This window comes from Argopecten irradians, chromosome 10 (genome assembly GCF_041381155.1).
Source record: "Argopecten irradians isolate NY chromosome 10, Ai_NY, whole genome shotgun sequence".
Lineage (NCBI taxonomy): Eukaryota > Metazoa > Mollusca > Bivalvia > Pectinida > Pectinidae > Argopecten > Argopecten irradians.
The window spans coordinates 4,069,932-4,087,706 of NC_091143.1; the positions used below are offsets into that span (position 1 = coordinate 4,069,932).

Here is a 17,775-nt window from a genome sequence, read left to right on the forward strand (position 1 = left end):
CATATAGACTTTGAAAGTCAGAAAATTTCTAAAATTACTAAAATTGAACTTTCTCGTTTTTAGATAAAATCATGAAAATTTTGGATTTGTGTAAACAACCAGCTATACCTACCTGAGTATTAGGCAGGATACCTGACCATTTATTTAAATGAACTCTAATATGCTACTTCATATATTTCCTGAAAGTTTAGCTTGACAAGCTTCACATAGCTGACTCAACACCAGACCATCTACTATATATTACCTGAGCGTTTGGCTGGGCAAGCTTCACACGGCTGACCCCATGCCTGACCAATAGTTGTACAACAACAGTCGACCCTGGTGATGTTGAAGGCAATAGGACTCTCACAGACCAAGGTGAACGGAGGCTGTGTTGTAGTGTAGTAGGTAGGGAAACAATCACCTTTCCTCATGTCTGTCAAAATACGTGTCAATATAAAAATGTGAAAACTCTGTTCTTCGACATATGACAAATTCTGAACATCAAACTGCAATTCCTTGGACTGAACATTGGGAAAAAGTTAAAATATCACAAATCTTATCTTGTAAGGCTTTAACAATAAATCTGTACTCACCCATACAGTCGACATCGCCTTCCATTGGTATATAGCCATTAGGACAGACACATCTGTAGCTTCCCTCTGTGTTCATACAGGTCCCCTCTCCACACAGGGTACTGTCCTCAACACACTCATTTATATCTGTAAACACAACAACAGCCTATCATACTGGGCCACACAAGTTTGATACATTTATATCTGTAAACACAGCAACAGCCTATCATACTGGGCCACACAAGTTTGATACATTTATATCTGTAAACACAACAACAGCCTATCATACTGGGCCACACAAGTTTGAAACATTTATATCTGTAAACACAACAACAGCCTATCATACTGGGCCACACAAGTTTGATACATTTATATCTGTAAACACAGCAACAGCCTATCATACTGGGCCACACAAGTTTGATACATTTATATCTGTAAACACAGCAACAGCCTATCATACTGGGCCACACAAGTTTGATACATTTATATCTGTAAACACAGCAACAGCCTATCATACTGGGCCACACAAGTTTGATACATTTATATCTGTAAACACAGCAACAGCCTATCATACTGGGCCACACAAGTTTGATACATTTATATCTGTAAACACAACAACAGCCTATCATACTGGGCCACACAAGTTTGAAACATTTATATCTGTAAACACAACAACAGCCTATCATACTGGGCCACACAAGTTTGATACATTTATATCTGTAAACACAGCAACAGCCTATCATACTGGGCCACACAAGTTTGATACATTTATATCTGTAAACACAGCAACAGCCTATCATACTGGGCCACACAAGTTTGATACATTTATATCTGTAAACACAGCAACAGCCTATCATACTGGGCCACACAAGTTTGATACATTTATATCTGTAAACACAGCAACAGCCTATCATACTGGGCCACACAAGTTTGATACATTTATATCTGTAAACACAGCAACAGCCTATCATACTGGGCCACACAAGTTTGATACATTTATATCTGTAAACACAGCAACAGCCTATCATACTGGGCCACACAAGTTTGATAAATTTATATCTGTAAACACAGCAACAGCCTATCATACTGGGCCACACTGTCGGACACACAAATCTTACCAATACACTGCTGGTTGTAGATTCTGTATCCAGTTGGACACACAACTTACCAATACACTGGTTGTGGTAGAGTCAGTATCCAGTTGGACACACACAACTTACCAATACACTGCTGGTTGTAGAGTCTGTATCCTGTCGGACACACAAAACTTACCAATACACTGGTGGTTGTAGAGTCAGTATCCAGTTGGACACAAAACTTACCAATACACTGGTGGTTGCAGAGTCGGTATCCAGTTGGACACCCATAACTTACCAATACACTGGTGGTTGTAGAGTCAGTATCCAGTTGGACACACAACTTACCAATACACTGGTGGTTGTAGTGTCGGTATCCAGTTGGACACACAACTTACCAATACAATGGTGGTTGTAGAGTAGGTATCCAGTTGGACACACACAATTTACCAATACACTGGTGGTTGTAGAGTAGGTATCCGGTTACACACACAACTTACCAATACACTGGTGGTTGTAGAGTCTGTATCCAGTTGGACACACAACTTACCAATACAATGGTGGTTGTAGAGTCTGTATCCAGTTGGACACACAACTTACCAATACACTGGTGGTTGTAAAGTCTGTATCCAGTTGGACATACAACTTACCAATACACTGGTTGTTGTAAAGTCTGTATCCAGTTGGACATACAACTTACCAATACACTGGTGGTTGTAGAGTCTGTATCCAGTTGGACACTCACAACTTACCAATACAATGGTGGTTGTAGAGTCTGTATCCATTTGGACACACAACTCACCAGTATACTGGTGGTTGTAGAGTCTGTATCCAGTCAGACACAAAACTTACCAATACACTGGTGGTTGTAGAGTCTGTATCCAGTCGGACACACAACTTACCAATACACTGGTGGTTGTAGAGTCTGTATCCAGTCGGACACACAACTTACCAATATACTGGTGGTTGTAGAGTCAGTATCCAGTTGGACACAAAACTTACCAATACACTGGTGGTTGTAGAGTCGGTATCCAGTCGGACACACACAGATGAAACTTCCAAATGTATTCTGACATTCACCACCCTTACAGACATTCTGGAGCTCTTCACATTCATCAATATCTGTAGTCAGAACATAAAGACTTGCTTTAAATCCAATAGAGTAGAAACTCAATACAACAATAGGACATCTTGATGTATCAAGGCTCTAACGGCCATGTTATATATCTGGATGGTACAAAATAGACATTAAATGTCCATCTCCCCAATTTCCTGGCAAGGCCATAAGAACACACTACTCCTCGTTTCTGATTTACTATTTACATAAGCTAACATTGTCTTTACTCATATGATTATCAATCATGATTTCCTTTGCCTTTGGTATGAGAAATAAGTAAAATTTGAATACCTGCAGGCTGTCAGATCTTTTAATGAAATAATGCCAGTTTTCCATAACCAAACATCATAAGTACTATATTTGATACAGACAGACTAACATGTTATTAGTATTTACCTTCGAGGATCAGATCAATGGAAGGTTTAAAGCCTGGTCCACCTGGGCACAATGTCTTGTATTCACCTGTAAACAAGGAAACAAAATCATGTCTCGTTGATATAATCATAACAGGTCAGATCAATAGATCCAAACCTTAACAATACTGGTTAACGATATGCTTTGCCTATGAAGTTGTTCTTAGACCAAGTATGGACAGAATCCCTGAAATTTACTACACTGTCATGTATTTCATAATTTGGTCCAAAATGTTTTGCTAATTCAAAATTTGTCCTCCTTTATTAGTATAAATAAGCATACCAAATATCTGTCTGTCAAGTTTACCTTTAATCTAGTATGCTTCTCATTCAAAACCCAACAAGACATTCACGAGTCCTCTTTCATATGTTTTTGTTTTTCCAATTGCACAAATTAGGATACTCCATACTGTTGTCGTTCAGGAGTATTATCAGTTGTTACAAGTTTTGTGACTTAAACTGACTTTTATTGATTTTATCATTCCAGGTACAAGTGATGATACTGACCAACACATCTACAGGAGTACTTACTTGTGCCATTGACAGGACATCGCTCACAGAATCCTGGGTCCTCTCCCCAGCCTTTACCCACGCTACAACAACAGGTGGCTCTATATGTATCCAGGGTAATCACATCAGTACAGCGGCCGTACTGTCGATTATCAGGGGCCGTCATGTAACAGGTACCTAGGCGCTTATCTGTAATAGATAATGTATATTGTATTCACTGTACTTACTAGTTTTTCTCTCAGGAAAAATTTCTTAAAACCAAAAAGTGATTTTGGATTAAATAAAAAGTATATATGGCAACGTCTTTCACAAAATCATTGAACAATTTCCAAGGGTTTTTGAAAATCAAAATGTGATCATTTCTTTGTTTAAAAGAATAGACTGGCGAAATGAATCCAAGCAATAGGCAGACCAATGTAGGCGGTAAACCAGAACTTACCAAGTTCCACAAAGCAATAGAAAGACCAATGTAGGCAGTAAACTAGAACTTACCTTGTTCAACAAAGTAAGACAGACCAATGTAGGTGGTAAACCAGAACTTACCATGTTCCACAAACTAATAGACAGACAAATGTAGGCAGTAAACCAGAACTTACCATGTTCCACAAAGCAATAGACAGACCAATGTAGGTGGTAAACCACAACTTACCATGTTCCGCAAAGTAATAGACAGACAAATGTAGGCAGTAAACCAGAACTTACCATGTTCCACAAAGCAATAGACAGACCAATGTAGGTGGTAAACCACAACTTACCATGTTCCACAAAGCAATAGACAGACCAATGTAGATGGTAAACCAGAACTTCAGTTTCAGTGTGAATTTGACTTACCAATATGGCCTGTTCCTGTGGGGTTGGTTTCGTAGCCCGTTGGACACTAACAGATTCAGTGTGAATTTGACTTACCGATACAGCCTGTTCCTGTGGGGTTGGTTTCGTAGCCTGTTGGACACTGACAGATGTAGCCCCCTTGGGTGTTCACACATGTCCCGTACAGACAATTATCAGGGTTGGAACACTCATTTATATCTGTGTAGTATATATCAGTGAGATGTTATATGCAGTCACACTTTAAAAATGAACAAATCACAGAGATATACTACCAGTGTTAAAACTTACTAGTAATCCATTTAATATCATTTTTATCACATAACTGGCTCGTTCAGCCATGTTATAAATATCACAGGACATATGTGTAATAACGCTATTGCGACGTCATGCATTATGCTGACATTTTAACTAAAATCATGACTGCCTCAGTCAGAAACGTCAAATCCGAACTTGATTTTGCCACTTTTATATAGAAATGAAATTGAAAGTTTTATATATATTTCCATAAATAATAGTTAAGTTGTGTATAAAATACTATCTAACTCTAAAAGCTCGTGGCATATGAAATGATTGAGCTTGTTTAATAAATTTCATATTACAACCACTCATGTAAAATCCTCTAAATATCAACTTGACCAAATAAAAAATGTAATTTAGAGACACACGCTTTTAAAGTTGTAATAATAATACAAATCAATTGCTTATAAACGTTTACCTGTGCAGTTTCCGCCCGACTCGTCCAGTCTGAAACCTTGGTTACAGTTACATCTGAACAGGCCGATCAAGTTCTCACACTCTCCATTAACACACAAGTTGTGGAAGGTATCGCACTCGTTAATGTCTGTCAAACAAATAAACATTAAACAATAATGCTATCATATTGCAATATATAATTTGTATTCAGCTGACATAATATGTCTTCAGGGTTCAAATTCCTACAGAATTTGCTTTTTGAATTACATTCTAATAACAGTAAAGTAACTTTATAGTAAGAACTTGCAGGTTTCGGAGGCGGTGGAAAGCCAAAGAATTATCCAGAGAGAGACCTGTCATATGGCAGCACCAGGCTTTTGGTCCATATATTGGTTTAAAACTTTAGTCTAACGACAGGTTTTATTTATCATATGATAATCAATCAATTTTATAAGTTAACATAGAAGATGATATGACTTAATGAGTTTGTGACTCTAAACTGAACTCTTACCAACCTACACAAGCCTTCTCATCTACAGTTGGGGCGAAACCCATATCACAGTCACATCGGAAGCCGCCAGGGAAGTTAAGGCACTGTCCATTAGTACACAGAGTAGAGTCCAGAGTACACTCGTCCACATCTGCTCAACAAAACAAATATTCCCCATAGAAAATAACAATATTATCAATCTATTTTATACATTCAGTTAGGTGGAAACATACTGGCAGATTCTTTTCATTTTTTCATAATTCAACTTCAGATTTAAAATCATTTTTCAAGAAATTTGCAGGGCTCACAAATGTTTATTCCCATTCATTTCATTAGCCTCAATATGGCTGTTTTTCAAATGTGATCAAATACACCAGCTGTCCTTAAAGCCATGCAAATAAAATGCCTATTTCTAATCCAATCAAACTAAATATGGTATTATAAAGGAGAAAATCACACTTATAAAGATATCCTAAATTAATAACATGTGAAAAACATGTATAAAGATAAAATACCACTACCTTCTAGATTGAGAAATTCAATGAAATAATTGTAGATACCTCTGCATTGGAAGCCATCTCCAGAAAAACCATCGTCACAAACACACTTGAAGCTGCCAGGAACATTGATACAGGTAGCATCTAGATCACAGCCGCCATTGTCACGGGTACACTCATTACTGTCTGTAGGGAAGGTAATATTAGGACAAGTCTGTTGGTGTAACAATATATAAGTACCAGGCCTTTGGAGGTTTTCACTTCATAAAAATATGGCCTTCCTATCTACTTTACCAAAACTTGCCTTAAATTAGCAGGCATCCCTGTATAACAGGTAAATGTGTTGAATTAGACTCTCTATCAGTGTCACAGATAGTCAACTTAAACACAATTTAACCTTTGGGTATTGAGAGCACTTTTCTTTGGGTGGTCTTTATTGACAGGTTTGCTGATATATAGTAGCTGATCCTCTAAATGATGTGTACATATGTAAGGCTTCCTCATTGTATATTGGTGATTAGTTACCTCTACATGTGAATCCATCCCCAGTGTAACCAGGCTTGCAGTCACATTTATAGGAGCCAATGGTGTTAATACAGACAGCATGAGAGTCACATCCCGCGGAGCCTAACTCACATTCATTATCATCTGAAACGAAAATGATGTTATTAGCATGAGAGACAAATCCAATAGAACTTTACTCACACTCCTTAAAAATAAAACATTTTTTAATACAGAAAGCATTTTTTCAAAGAGTTGCATCTAAATGTCATTCATGATGGGTCAGATTTTTTGATTGAGATTAAGATTTTAGAGCATTAAGTTCAGACAAATGTTTGATTTCAGAAGTGAGTCTCACCAGTACATCCTGGGTTTCTGGTCTCCATCTTGACAGAGAACCCTGTCTCACATATACACACGTAGGATCCATGATTATTCTGACACTGCCCATTTAGACACAGATTCCTGTTGGCTAGACACTCATCCACATCTACAACACAGACAAAAAGAGTTGATATACCCCATAACATTGAATAGTTTATCCTCGTTTTATTATAGATTTCTACATATGTTCTGCCAGTAAGTTTATATCTGGCAAATAACCATTTATACAGAAAGATGGAAGTACTCAGTTTGACTACATTTATCTCACTCATAATATGTAAGGATTTTTTTCAAAGACATAAAAGACACAAGTTACAGTGAGATAAAGTTATATAAATGTATAAAACTGGCACAAATTTTGTGAAATATTAATCTTATGCTGAATGTTTTAATTTATAACCAATCTAATCACTCATATGTTTTATACAAATCACTCTAAGGTTGCATAAAAGCTGTTGTATAATTAAATTTACATAGAGCAACTATATATATTACCTTAATTATCATGGGATTCAGTATAGCCAGTCCTCAAGATAATAGATACAATTTGTACTTACCTAAACACATCTTGCCGTCTACAGATGGCGTCAGACCATCCATACATGTACAACGATAACTGCCTGGAAGGTTGGTACATCGTCCACCATTACAAATATCATCCCCTTCTGCACATTCATTTACATCTAAAACATACAAAGATTCCAAATGAACTCAACATTGGAGAAAGCTTGCTTTAATGAATCTTCAACCTAATTAATTCAAAGTAACATCACTTGTGAAAAATGTACAAATTCCAAAATTACCAGTCAGATTGTTATTTATACATGTATTTCAAAAGGTTTTTAAAATGATGCATTGTTTAAGGATGATGTCATACTCACCACCACACGACCTTTGATCCGGAAGCAGTACAAATCCAGGGTCACATCCGCAGACAAAGGATCCGGGGGTATTTACACACAGTGAGGCACAGCCACCATTTCTGTTGGCACACTCATTATCATCTACAATACAGAAAAGTAAGGTGCAATCAAATAAGAAGAAGTCACAGACATACCCCCTAATTATCTGTCTTGCCCATACTGTTTTTGTCCTTAGTCATTCCTATTGGTTGAGATGGGTAACCAAACTGGTTCAGTTGTAATGATGTTACTTTCTACAGATTGTAGCATCAAGAATTCAGAGATTCTTGACGTATCAAAACATGGGTTAATTAAGGCCTACAAACAAAACCTGCACTGATATGATTGATAAAAGATGACAAATGAGATATATAATTTATGGAATCATAGTGTGATTTTGGTAAAAATGTCTGATTTACCTATACACGTGGTATGATCTCTGGTGGCCACGTAACCCTCAAAACATCGACAATGGTAACCGCCCAGGAAGTTCTCACAGATTCCATTGTTACAGATACTCTGGCTCTCAGAGCACTCATCAACATCTACAAATGTACAGGAATCAGTTATTTTCATGAGAAGGATAACATTTCATATAAGACACATTTGATATGTAATTTATCATTCTAACACGAAGGTTAGGATTCTTAACATTTGGCAAAATTAAGACTTTATTAACAGAAGTTAATAATCTCTACCTGTGTGGTATTCCGTTTTTGCATATTACAGAGTTAGCTCCCTTGCGGGTAGGTATCGATTGTTACGTCATCATTTTGTGAGCTCAATTACCGCCGTTTTCTCAGAAAAGTATGACGTTACGCTCGCAAACACATGATGTCACAATCAATACCTACCTGCAAGTGCAGACAACTCTGTAATTTGCAAATTCGGAATATATAAGGACCAGATTTACTTACCAGAACAGGACTGGCCATCTGTTGAGAGGACATGACCGTCCGGACACTCACAGAAATAACCTCCGATAGTATTGACACAGGATCCGCCTCTACACAGACCAGGCTGTTCATCACACTCATCAATGTCTACAAACATAGAATCATATTTCTTATTAGATTTGCTGCTTTAGTGATTGGGCTTGATGTCCTATAACATCCATGGAAATCCAAGGACGGCCTCCCGTGATTCGTATGTAAATCTCTGTATGTTTTGGGAGGTTGTGGTATATTCTTGATGTGTCTCCTGCATTATTAGATCTCTTGACTTTTTTCATAGAGTATCTCACTGAAGCAAGTTGCTAGAGATACCACACAGCACACCCTACCCAGTAACATTATACTGATAAAAGGCAAACTATACTTAACTGACTCTCTTCAAGTTGAGCATTAAGCAGGAGCAAAAACTACCACTTTTATAGACAAAAGTGTGTCTTTACCAGGGGACAGAACCCAGAACCAACCTCACAGGGGTGAATGCAAAACTTGAGGCCAAAAGTGGTTGTTGACAAAGAAACAAATTCATCCCATCACAGTCATCAATATTTACACACAAACAGATGTCTATATAATTTGGACGTGGATGTGGCGCAGTGGTAGAAGGCGCAGCTATGTTTTGCTAGGCGATTGGGTGCCGTAGATCGTGAGTTTGAGGCCCGGATAGGACACGAGTCAATAAATTGTCATGCTTTGTTAAATTGTGTTTCTTTGATATTTGATTACAGAGGACTCCACATAATCGAATAACGGTTATTCGAATATTTCGGTTATTTGCATAAAATTCTGCGGTCCCGATTTTTTCCTTCTTTATCTTTGTTTTTCAACTCCGTGTATTTGCATAGACTTTTACATGACCTCCGGTTATTTGAATAAAATATTTGGGAAATTCTAAGAATATAATCGAATATTTTTCAATTTTGCAATATATTTTTAGCGAAATTCGCCGATATATGTTACAAGATACTTCGCTTTTACTAGAAATCATCCTGGTAACAACTTAACGTTATAGTATGGCTTGTTATTTTATGCATGAATCTGCAAAGGTATTCGACGCTGTTACGATTTACATCAGCAGCGGTTGATCATAACTTAGTATATTCACTGACTCAAACATCTAATTAAAGCATTTGCACTTTCAAATATGTTTATTTATTAACGTAACGTACCTTAGTTCGCGATCGGTTGGAGAAACCATGCTTCCTTACAACAATCGCCATTCATGAGTAGTCTCGTTCAACCAGAGTCTTGTTAACTACGACAGACATGTGCGTATCAAGCGTCTCGTTGAACGAGACATAAAAGCATGCAAAGTCGGCGTGCAATGACTACCGCAAGTTTCGTACAGTATGTAAGCTTAGTATACAAAAGATACTTGCTACGTTAATTTTTTCATTGCTACTTGAATATGCATTAATTTCTGAAATGTTATTAAGCTATTCGCCCCTTAGATCAACAATACAAGGAGAATTCTCGAAAGACATTTAGGTCGAGTGAACGCATGGCTTCATCACCTGCCGCCATTTTCGAATTCATATGCACATGTGTAAAAGCAACACTACTAGTTGATCGGCACTTTGAAGTTTAATCACGATCGTAAGTTCATTTTGCCAGGCAAATGTACGTAAATTTGTTTATTATTTAGGTTTAGAATTGTAGACACAAATCCAATCCTGTTTAGTAGAATCTAATTGCATTTGATATCGATCGTTTAGCTGTTTCTCAAATATTCACGTGTCGATCTAACGTAAACAAGAATCTAATATTGGAATATTTTTTGTTATTAAACAATTAAAATCGATTTACAACTTCGAAAATAATTACTTGTGGTTCGTTTTAAGTATAAATAATTTACGTATTTATCAAGTAAACGAAACGATATCTATTTGCCTATTCACATACATATGTGTGGGGTCAAACGGAGGTGCAAAATGTCATCTCCGCCTATTCGAATACTCCGGTTATTTGCATATTTTCTTCTGGAAAATGACCTATGCAAATAAGCGGAATCCTCTGTATATATACAAACAATTCCATTCGCATCAACACCTACAAGTGACTAACGGTAACTTACCAACACACATCTGATCCATCATGACCCCCTTGAAGCCCTCGTTACAGATACATCGGAACATTCCTGGTGTGTTCTGACAAGTTCCGTTACCACATACACCAAACGAAATACGGCATTCATCAATATCTGTAAAGCAAATATATATGTACAACATTACTTATGTAAGTCTTTGAATTCGGCTGGTTCAAGTTAATAGCTTTCAGTCGATATGTCTGTATTTCTATAAAGTACTTGACATGACACCTTACCTACCAGCAATAGAACACAGTTTGTTAATGTTTTGATTTGAATTTATTTCAAAATATTCAATAATCAAATACGAAAATTTAAGAAGACAAATTTTGCTGGTCTTGTGACAACCAACAATACCTACAAGAAAATCAAACATTAACTACCATTCAGTGAGTTTTTATGGACAATATATAAATCATCAAATTCTACTCATCAACTTAAAACAAAAGAACATTAGTTTTCTTCCTTTACCTGTACAGTTGAAGCCTGTGTTATCTAGAGCGTATCCCTGGTTACAGGTACAGACAAAACTTCCAAATGTGTTCTGACATTGGCCATTACTGCAGATCCCAGGGTACATCATACACTCGTTAATATCTGATAATGTACAAAAAGCAAAATATATTTAATTATGAACTGTGAAAGCTTATTAATTCATACACCCCTCAGGCCCTGGTAGAAAATACAGTCAGATGACAAGAACATCCAGACACATCCAAAAATGTCATTTGCTTCTTATTCTTTGAGTTTTCATCATTTCGTACCATAGCACCATTGACAGCATATACAGTGCGGTATGATAAATATTGTATTCATTAAATGAAAAATTCTGTATAACATTATCTAATAAACAGAAAAATAAATGGGATATTGACTTACTATTATGAGTATTTTGTACTATAAATCTAAAACTAAGAGAACTACTGTAACAACAGGTGAGTATATTAACTGAAGTAGCACTGTACCTTTAGGTCGGCCACCATTAGTGACACATAAAGACTGGTACTCCGCTGTAACCAAACAAGGATTCTGTTAGTAGTACTGTTTACATCATCATTACATGGACTTGTTTTAATTACCTTGGTCCAAATGGTCAGACATTTTGGAAGAGAATCATTTGTTTTTATCTACAGACTAATCCAAATGATCTAATTTGTTTCTAAAAGGTTTGACAAAGTCAATGACGTCAGGTCTGTGATCTATCCTAATTTTTGTCTTTAATGTTGAATTTCACAGTCAAGCTACTAGTCACACTGCCAAATTCTAACCTGAAATTTATCAACATTTTATGAAATATTACCTTAAATTGACCACCATTTCTCACATGCTAAAGATCAAAATCTGGTCAAATAAGGGAATTTTGCCTGTTTAGTGCACTAAACAAAAATATTTAAATTATGCATTTTAATGACAGCTTTGTAAAATATTTGCTATTAGTTCTTTATCAAATTAATACTCCGATATATCATATCTGAAATCTGTATGTTTTAAACTCAAAATAATGTTTGTATAAAGATGTTTTGATCAGATGTACATTGTGAACTTACCTGAGTCACGGGCTGGACATGCAGCACAGGTACTTCCCCAAGCTTTCCCCAGGGAGCAACAGCAGTCGGCCTTCAGATAATTACCAGACAGAGGGTTGGTACAGACTCCTCTGGAGAATCCCAGATAGCAGGTAGCTTCTCTCATATCTGTTACAAACAAGGATCAAACACATTAAACAGTGTGGTAGAATTTCTCCAGATTTTAAATAAGTTTAGGTTATGTTCATTTATCAATTATCCATTTTAATACAGCTTGAAAATGACAGTCTAGCACTGAGAATAGTAGATGTCAAACTTATCAAAAGAAAGGCACTGTTTTCTTTGGTTTTAAATCTGCTGGATATCTCTGATTCAAATCTGCTGGATATCTTTGTACTGGAGTTAAATTGTTCTTTAAGCATAAGCTACAAATATGATGTAATGATCAGTTAATGTTTTAAAAGGTGAGTGCTCAGATGATTTGAAATGAATGGTCTGGATGGTTATACATTACATTGGTGTGTGGTTCTAGTATCTATTGCTATCTTACCGACACAGGTACGGCCTGTGGAGTCAAGACTGAGGCCTGGAGGACAGTTACAGGTAAAGGATCCCGGAGTGTTCACACACTCACCTCCACCCTGACACAGGTTTGAGTACAGCTCGCACTCATTGATATCTAAAACAACAGTTAGAATACAGTCATTTTGTTTGTCACAGCCTGCATTACTAAGTAAAGGAGAAAGTGGAGAGCTCGGCCAACACTGCCCAAATGTAAATCAATTACAATCAGTTTTTACTTAATGATAAATAAAACAAAAATTAAGTAAATAATAGTTGACTGCTCAAAACATTCCTGAAACTCACCAATACAAATTCCACTCTTTGGCGCATAGCCAGGAGGACACTTCAGTTGGGCTGGGGAAATAATCATAAAAGAACAATCAATTATATGAGAAACAACCAATAGGCTCCTTCCCCCCTCTTCCCCTCTTAGAAACATTTTACTCAAGACCTGAATTGGAATCATCAATTATTGCAAAAACTTTATTCATAGAAATGACTTCATAATTCAAGTCTATGATGCTAATACAGATTTCAAACTAGTTTGGGTTTTTTCTGATTAGGTAAAGTCCTGTAAACCATTATTTTCTTGTATAATCAAATGCAGGTGATTAGAATTTGTGAAAATAAATTAGCACAATTACAAGACAATGAAATAGAGTCTATACATGGTTAGTATCTTACAATACAAGGTTTATTTTGGTGCAAGACTTAGGAAAGCCAAGATGACGAGCACCAAAATAAAACTTGTATTGTAAGATACTAACCGTGTATTCCCGTTTATCCTGCAACCATAATGACATTCAAAACGAAAGCAAATTGTCAGTTATATACTTGGTTTCAGTCAAAGCGAGACGCTTCTTTGATGCAGAGGAAAAGATTCATTTACCAATAGGTACTAAACAGAATGAGAGTGTACTCCTTTTTTACCTTGGGAAATGTATAAGCACATTACCCATCAAAAAGTTACTTTACAATACATGCCTTTACCATGAGCCAAGAAAAAGACGACATCACCATACAAAATTTTCGAAATTGTAAAAATGACGTCATTCCGGTAAATGTGGCGTCACTTTTTAGCGAGACTGAATGAAGTTTCATTCATTGGAAGTTTAAAGTTTGGGGTAAAGTTAGAAAATGTTCTGTCAGATCTAGAACAAATTCGTGTGATCGTATTCACGGATAAAGCATTTTGTATTGATGGCTAAAGCACAAGTTTATCTGGCAGTACTTATCCATCAGTATGTGCGGCAGTTGCAGGATAAAACATTTAAAATGTTATAGTAAATCACAAAAGTAAATTGCTGAGAAAATGCAGTGGGACATATGCATGAATATGAAAAATTAAGTCGCAAAACATCAGTTGGTTTAAAGTGAGCAGATCCATTTTGAATGATTTTTTAGCACTAGAATTAAAATCAGAAGTTAAGGAGTCCACACAGACTTACATAATGGTGGACATGTCTCACAGGGACTTCCCCAAGCCTTTCCTATACTCCCACAACACTCAGCCTTTGTAACTAGGGTCTTCATATTGTTCTCACACATTCCGTTACGAATCTCCAGCCAGCAGGCTCCCTTTCTGTTGTCTGACAGGCAAAAAAGGATTGTACAGATAATCTAAAAATATTCTGAATCAGCTAAACATTAATGATATATAACTTGATAATTAAAGTAGTCCAACAATGAGTAATTTTGAAATTTTCTTTCACCATTTTATAAATGTTTACTTTCAAGATTTGATACTTTACAGGTACCAAATTCAAAGTGAAGCCAACAAAAGTGTCCAATTTAATATTCAACCATTTATCTGATTACTGTAATTATATCAATGGAGCTAGCTAGGCAAATAACATCTCTATTGTACCATTTGACAAATCTTAGCAGAAGTTTTACTGTCTAGGAATTTGAAGGCTGTGGACAGTTCTACATACCAACACAGATCCTGCCTGTTGAGTCGAGTGAAGCACCCGGCTCACGACAGTCACAGCGGAAACTACCCGGTGTGTTGATACAGTCCGCATCAGTACATGGGTTACTTTCACACTCATTCTTGTCTAAAAGGTGACACAAAAAGTATTACAGAATTAGAGATCTATAGCTGTTTGTAAACTTCAAAGAAAATGATATCAATGGAGCAGAAAAGTGTTAAAAATATGGAAGTTCTCATAGTTTTAATCATCTTTATATTTTTAGACTGTTGAATATTAAGTTTGCCACATAAACTATCCAGTTATTATTGCAGCCCAGTGTGACCATGAAATTTCATGGACTTTATTTGAACAAATTTGGTAATCATTTTATTATCATGATTTGGTTACGTATTTTTTTTATTAAAAATCATTTTTGGAACACACTTCATCTTTAGTGACACAAGAACCATTAGTACATCATCCTATGGTTATGTGATGTAGTAATTACCTTCACAGCTGGAGCTTCTCTCAATGAACTGATATCCAGCCGGACATGTACAACGGTAGCTACCCAGTGTATTACGACACTGCCCTCCATCACAGTAATTAGGGTACTTTGCACACTCGTCAATATCTGTATGGACAGCGAATAGATTGTAATCCATGGTAATGTTCCATAACCGGTGGCAATTGATCGGAATATGTGGCAAGATTTCATAATTGATGGTAATTATACATTATAACTTGTGTTAATGCATGAAACATTCGGTACAACATATTTGGATAGGTGTCAAATACATTATAGATTGTGGTAATACAATGTACATCATAACCTGTGGTTTATCAAAGCTGGTGATACACATCTACGATAACTTACCAGTACACAACTTTCCGGTTGAGTCAGACTCAAACCCAGGGTTACAGAGACATCTATAACTACCATCTCTATTCTCACAGGCTCCATTGACACAGATGTAAGGGTTCAGCTGGCACTCATTGATATCTGAAAACACAGATAACATGATATTAAGATTCTGACAATGGAAAATATTTTTTCCACTTTTCATGCAAAAATTACAACTCATTAATCTTTCTATGTCAATGCACATCAATGACTTTAAACCAAAATAACATCAAATTCTGCATCCAATCATTATAACAGAATCACAAACTTTAATCAATAATAACTTACCACCATCAGGTGTCCTTCCTATATCCCTACACAGGTCGCTATATCCCCTGTCTCCCGGGGTGGGGCAGGGTTCACATCTCTGTCCCCATCCCTTGAGGATGTTCACTCCACCAGTATCCATACAACAACACATAGCCTTAGACATAAGGGTAGCCAGAGCACTAGAGCATCGTCCACTTCTGTACTCCCTATAACACTGGTCACGCCTACTATCTGTTAACACAAACATAACAATGATGAGTCAACTCAATCAAACAGCAGATCTTATGGGGAGAGTAGCACTCATTATTGAATTATCTCAGTCAATCCTATAAAAGACTGATCTTTACTTTGCCTTTCTGTTATTTCTCATTTCATTTAATACAAACTTTCGTTGTGAGCAAACAGCTTCAAACAAAGTTAATCCCCAAACTATACAAAAGAAATCTGAACAACAATACAGTGTACAACACCCAAAGACAAGTGTTATCATCTAATTCATCTAATACAGAAGTTTGGTTGACACCTAATGACTTACATATACATGTGCGGCCCTCTGGTCCCATACAGAAGTTTGGTGGACATCTAATGGCTTACCTATACATGTGTGACCCTCCAGTCCCATACAGAAGTTTGGTGGACATCTAATGGCTTACCTATACATGTGCGGCCCTCTGGTCCCATACAGAAGTTTGGTGGACATCTAATGGCTTACATATACATGTGCAACCCTCCCGTCCCATACAGAAGTTTGGTGGACATCTAATGGCTTACCTATACATGTGCGGCCCTCCGGTCCCATACGGAAGTTTGGTGGACATTCACACCTAAAGCTACCCTGGTTGTTGATACAGATTCCATTGATACATGGCGACTCCCTTGCTTTACACTCGTTGATATCTGATCAAACAAAAACTGGTCAGTGTGTGGGCATCTATACATATAAATTCTAAAACAATCTTACATTTCATATCAATATCACTTTACATATAACATAATTTCATTATATACTTTTTTATCATCGACAAGCCATATCAGTTTTACATTATTTCATCACTAATACCTACTAATAGATTTGAGAGTGACCTTTCATAAAAATTGAGAAAAAAAAAGTCATAGCCTGAACCTAGAGTTAAACCATATTCAGATACTTTAATCATTGACTGATAATCATAATAGATATGTATCAATGTGAAAAACCTTGTCCAGCTTATTAATAGACAAACTTAATAATATCCAAAGCTTATTTCTTATGTGGCAATAACATGAACACATTGAAATCTATTTAAAATTAAAGCTGATGGCTAGTTCAGAAGATCTTACCTATACAGGCTCGGTTGTCAGGAGTGGACATAAAGCCAATGTTACAGATACACTTGTAACCACCGTTCATGTTGATACAGCGACCGTGGGTACACATCCTTGTAGTGGCACACTCGTTATAATCTATAACAGGATTACATTTCCAACTTTATACATAGGATTAAATTGTTAGAACATTTCAATCATTGTCAGGGAAAAGTACCCAATCCAATCAGTAAACAGTCAAAGGCATGTATAAAGCTTTCAGAGCATCCAATCATTCAAAATTTAATTA

At 36.5% G+C, this 17,775-nt stretch overlaps 1 protein-coding gene across 2 annotated transcripts in view; it reads right to left on the reverse strand.

Moving 5' to 3' along the window:
• Nucleotides 1–17,621, reverse strand: part of LOC138332933 (fibrillin-2-like) — a 35,941-nt gene extending 18,320 nt beyond the window's left edge. For both annotated transcript variants that reach the window (XM_069280984.1, XM_069280983.1), the window contains exons 1-28: nucleotides 17,502–17,621; nucleotides 16,953–17,078; nucleotides 16,200–16,412; nucleotides 15,885–16,010; nucleotides 15,516–15,641; nucleotides 15,029–15,151; nucleotides 14,543–14,683; nucleotides 13,398–13,448; nucleotides 13,081–13,209; nucleotides 12,552–12,698; nucleotides 11,970–12,014; nucleotides 11,476–11,601; nucleotides 10,993–11,118; nucleotides 8,886–9,011; nucleotides 8,388–8,513; nucleotides 7,948–8,070; nucleotides 7,624–7,749; nucleotides 7,041–7,172; nucleotides 6,707–6,829; nucleotides 6,245–6,367; nucleotides 5,710–5,835; nucleotides 5,217–5,342; nucleotides 4,577–4,699; nucleotides 3,692–3,859; nucleotides 3,144–3,209; nucleotides 2,633–2,752; nucleotides 576–701; nucleotides 245–415 (exon numbers count right to left, since the gene is read on the reverse strand). In XM_069280984.1, coding sequence (XP_069137085.1) covers nucleotides 245–415; nucleotides 576–701; nucleotides 2,633–2,752; nucleotides 3,144–3,209; nucleotides 3,692–3,859; nucleotides 4,577–4,699; nucleotides 5,217–5,342; nucleotides 5,710–5,835; nucleotides 6,245–6,367; nucleotides 6,707–6,829; nucleotides 7,041–7,172; nucleotides 7,624–7,749; nucleotides 7,948–8,070; nucleotides 8,388–8,513; nucleotides 8,886–9,011; nucleotides 10,993–11,118; nucleotides 11,476–11,601; nucleotides 11,970–12,014; nucleotides 12,552–12,698; nucleotides 13,081–13,209; nucleotides 13,398–13,448; nucleotides 14,543–14,683; nucleotides 15,029–15,151; nucleotides 15,516–15,641; nucleotides 15,885–16,010; nucleotides 16,200–16,412; nucleotides 16,953–17,078; nucleotides 17,502–17,598 — 3,481 coding nt within the window. In that variant the 5' untranslated portion in view covers nucleotides 17,599–17,621. The remainder of the gene's footprint in view (nucleotides 1–244; nucleotides 416–575; nucleotides 702–2,632; nucleotides 2,753–3,143; nucleotides 3,210–3,691; nucleotides 3,860–4,576; nucleotides 4,700–5,216; nucleotides 5,343–5,709; nucleotides 5,836–6,244; nucleotides 6,368–6,706; nucleotides 6,830–7,040; nucleotides 7,173–7,623; nucleotides 7,750–7,947; nucleotides 8,071–8,387; nucleotides 8,514–8,885; nucleotides 9,012–10,992; nucleotides 11,119–11,475; nucleotides 11,602–11,969; nucleotides 12,015–12,551; nucleotides 12,699–13,080; nucleotides 13,210–13,397; nucleotides 13,449–14,542; nucleotides 14,684–15,028; nucleotides 15,152–15,515; nucleotides 15,642–15,884; nucleotides 16,011–16,199; nucleotides 16,413–16,952; nucleotides 17,079–17,501) is intronic.
• Nucleotides 17,622–17,775: the final 154 nt, after the last annotated feature.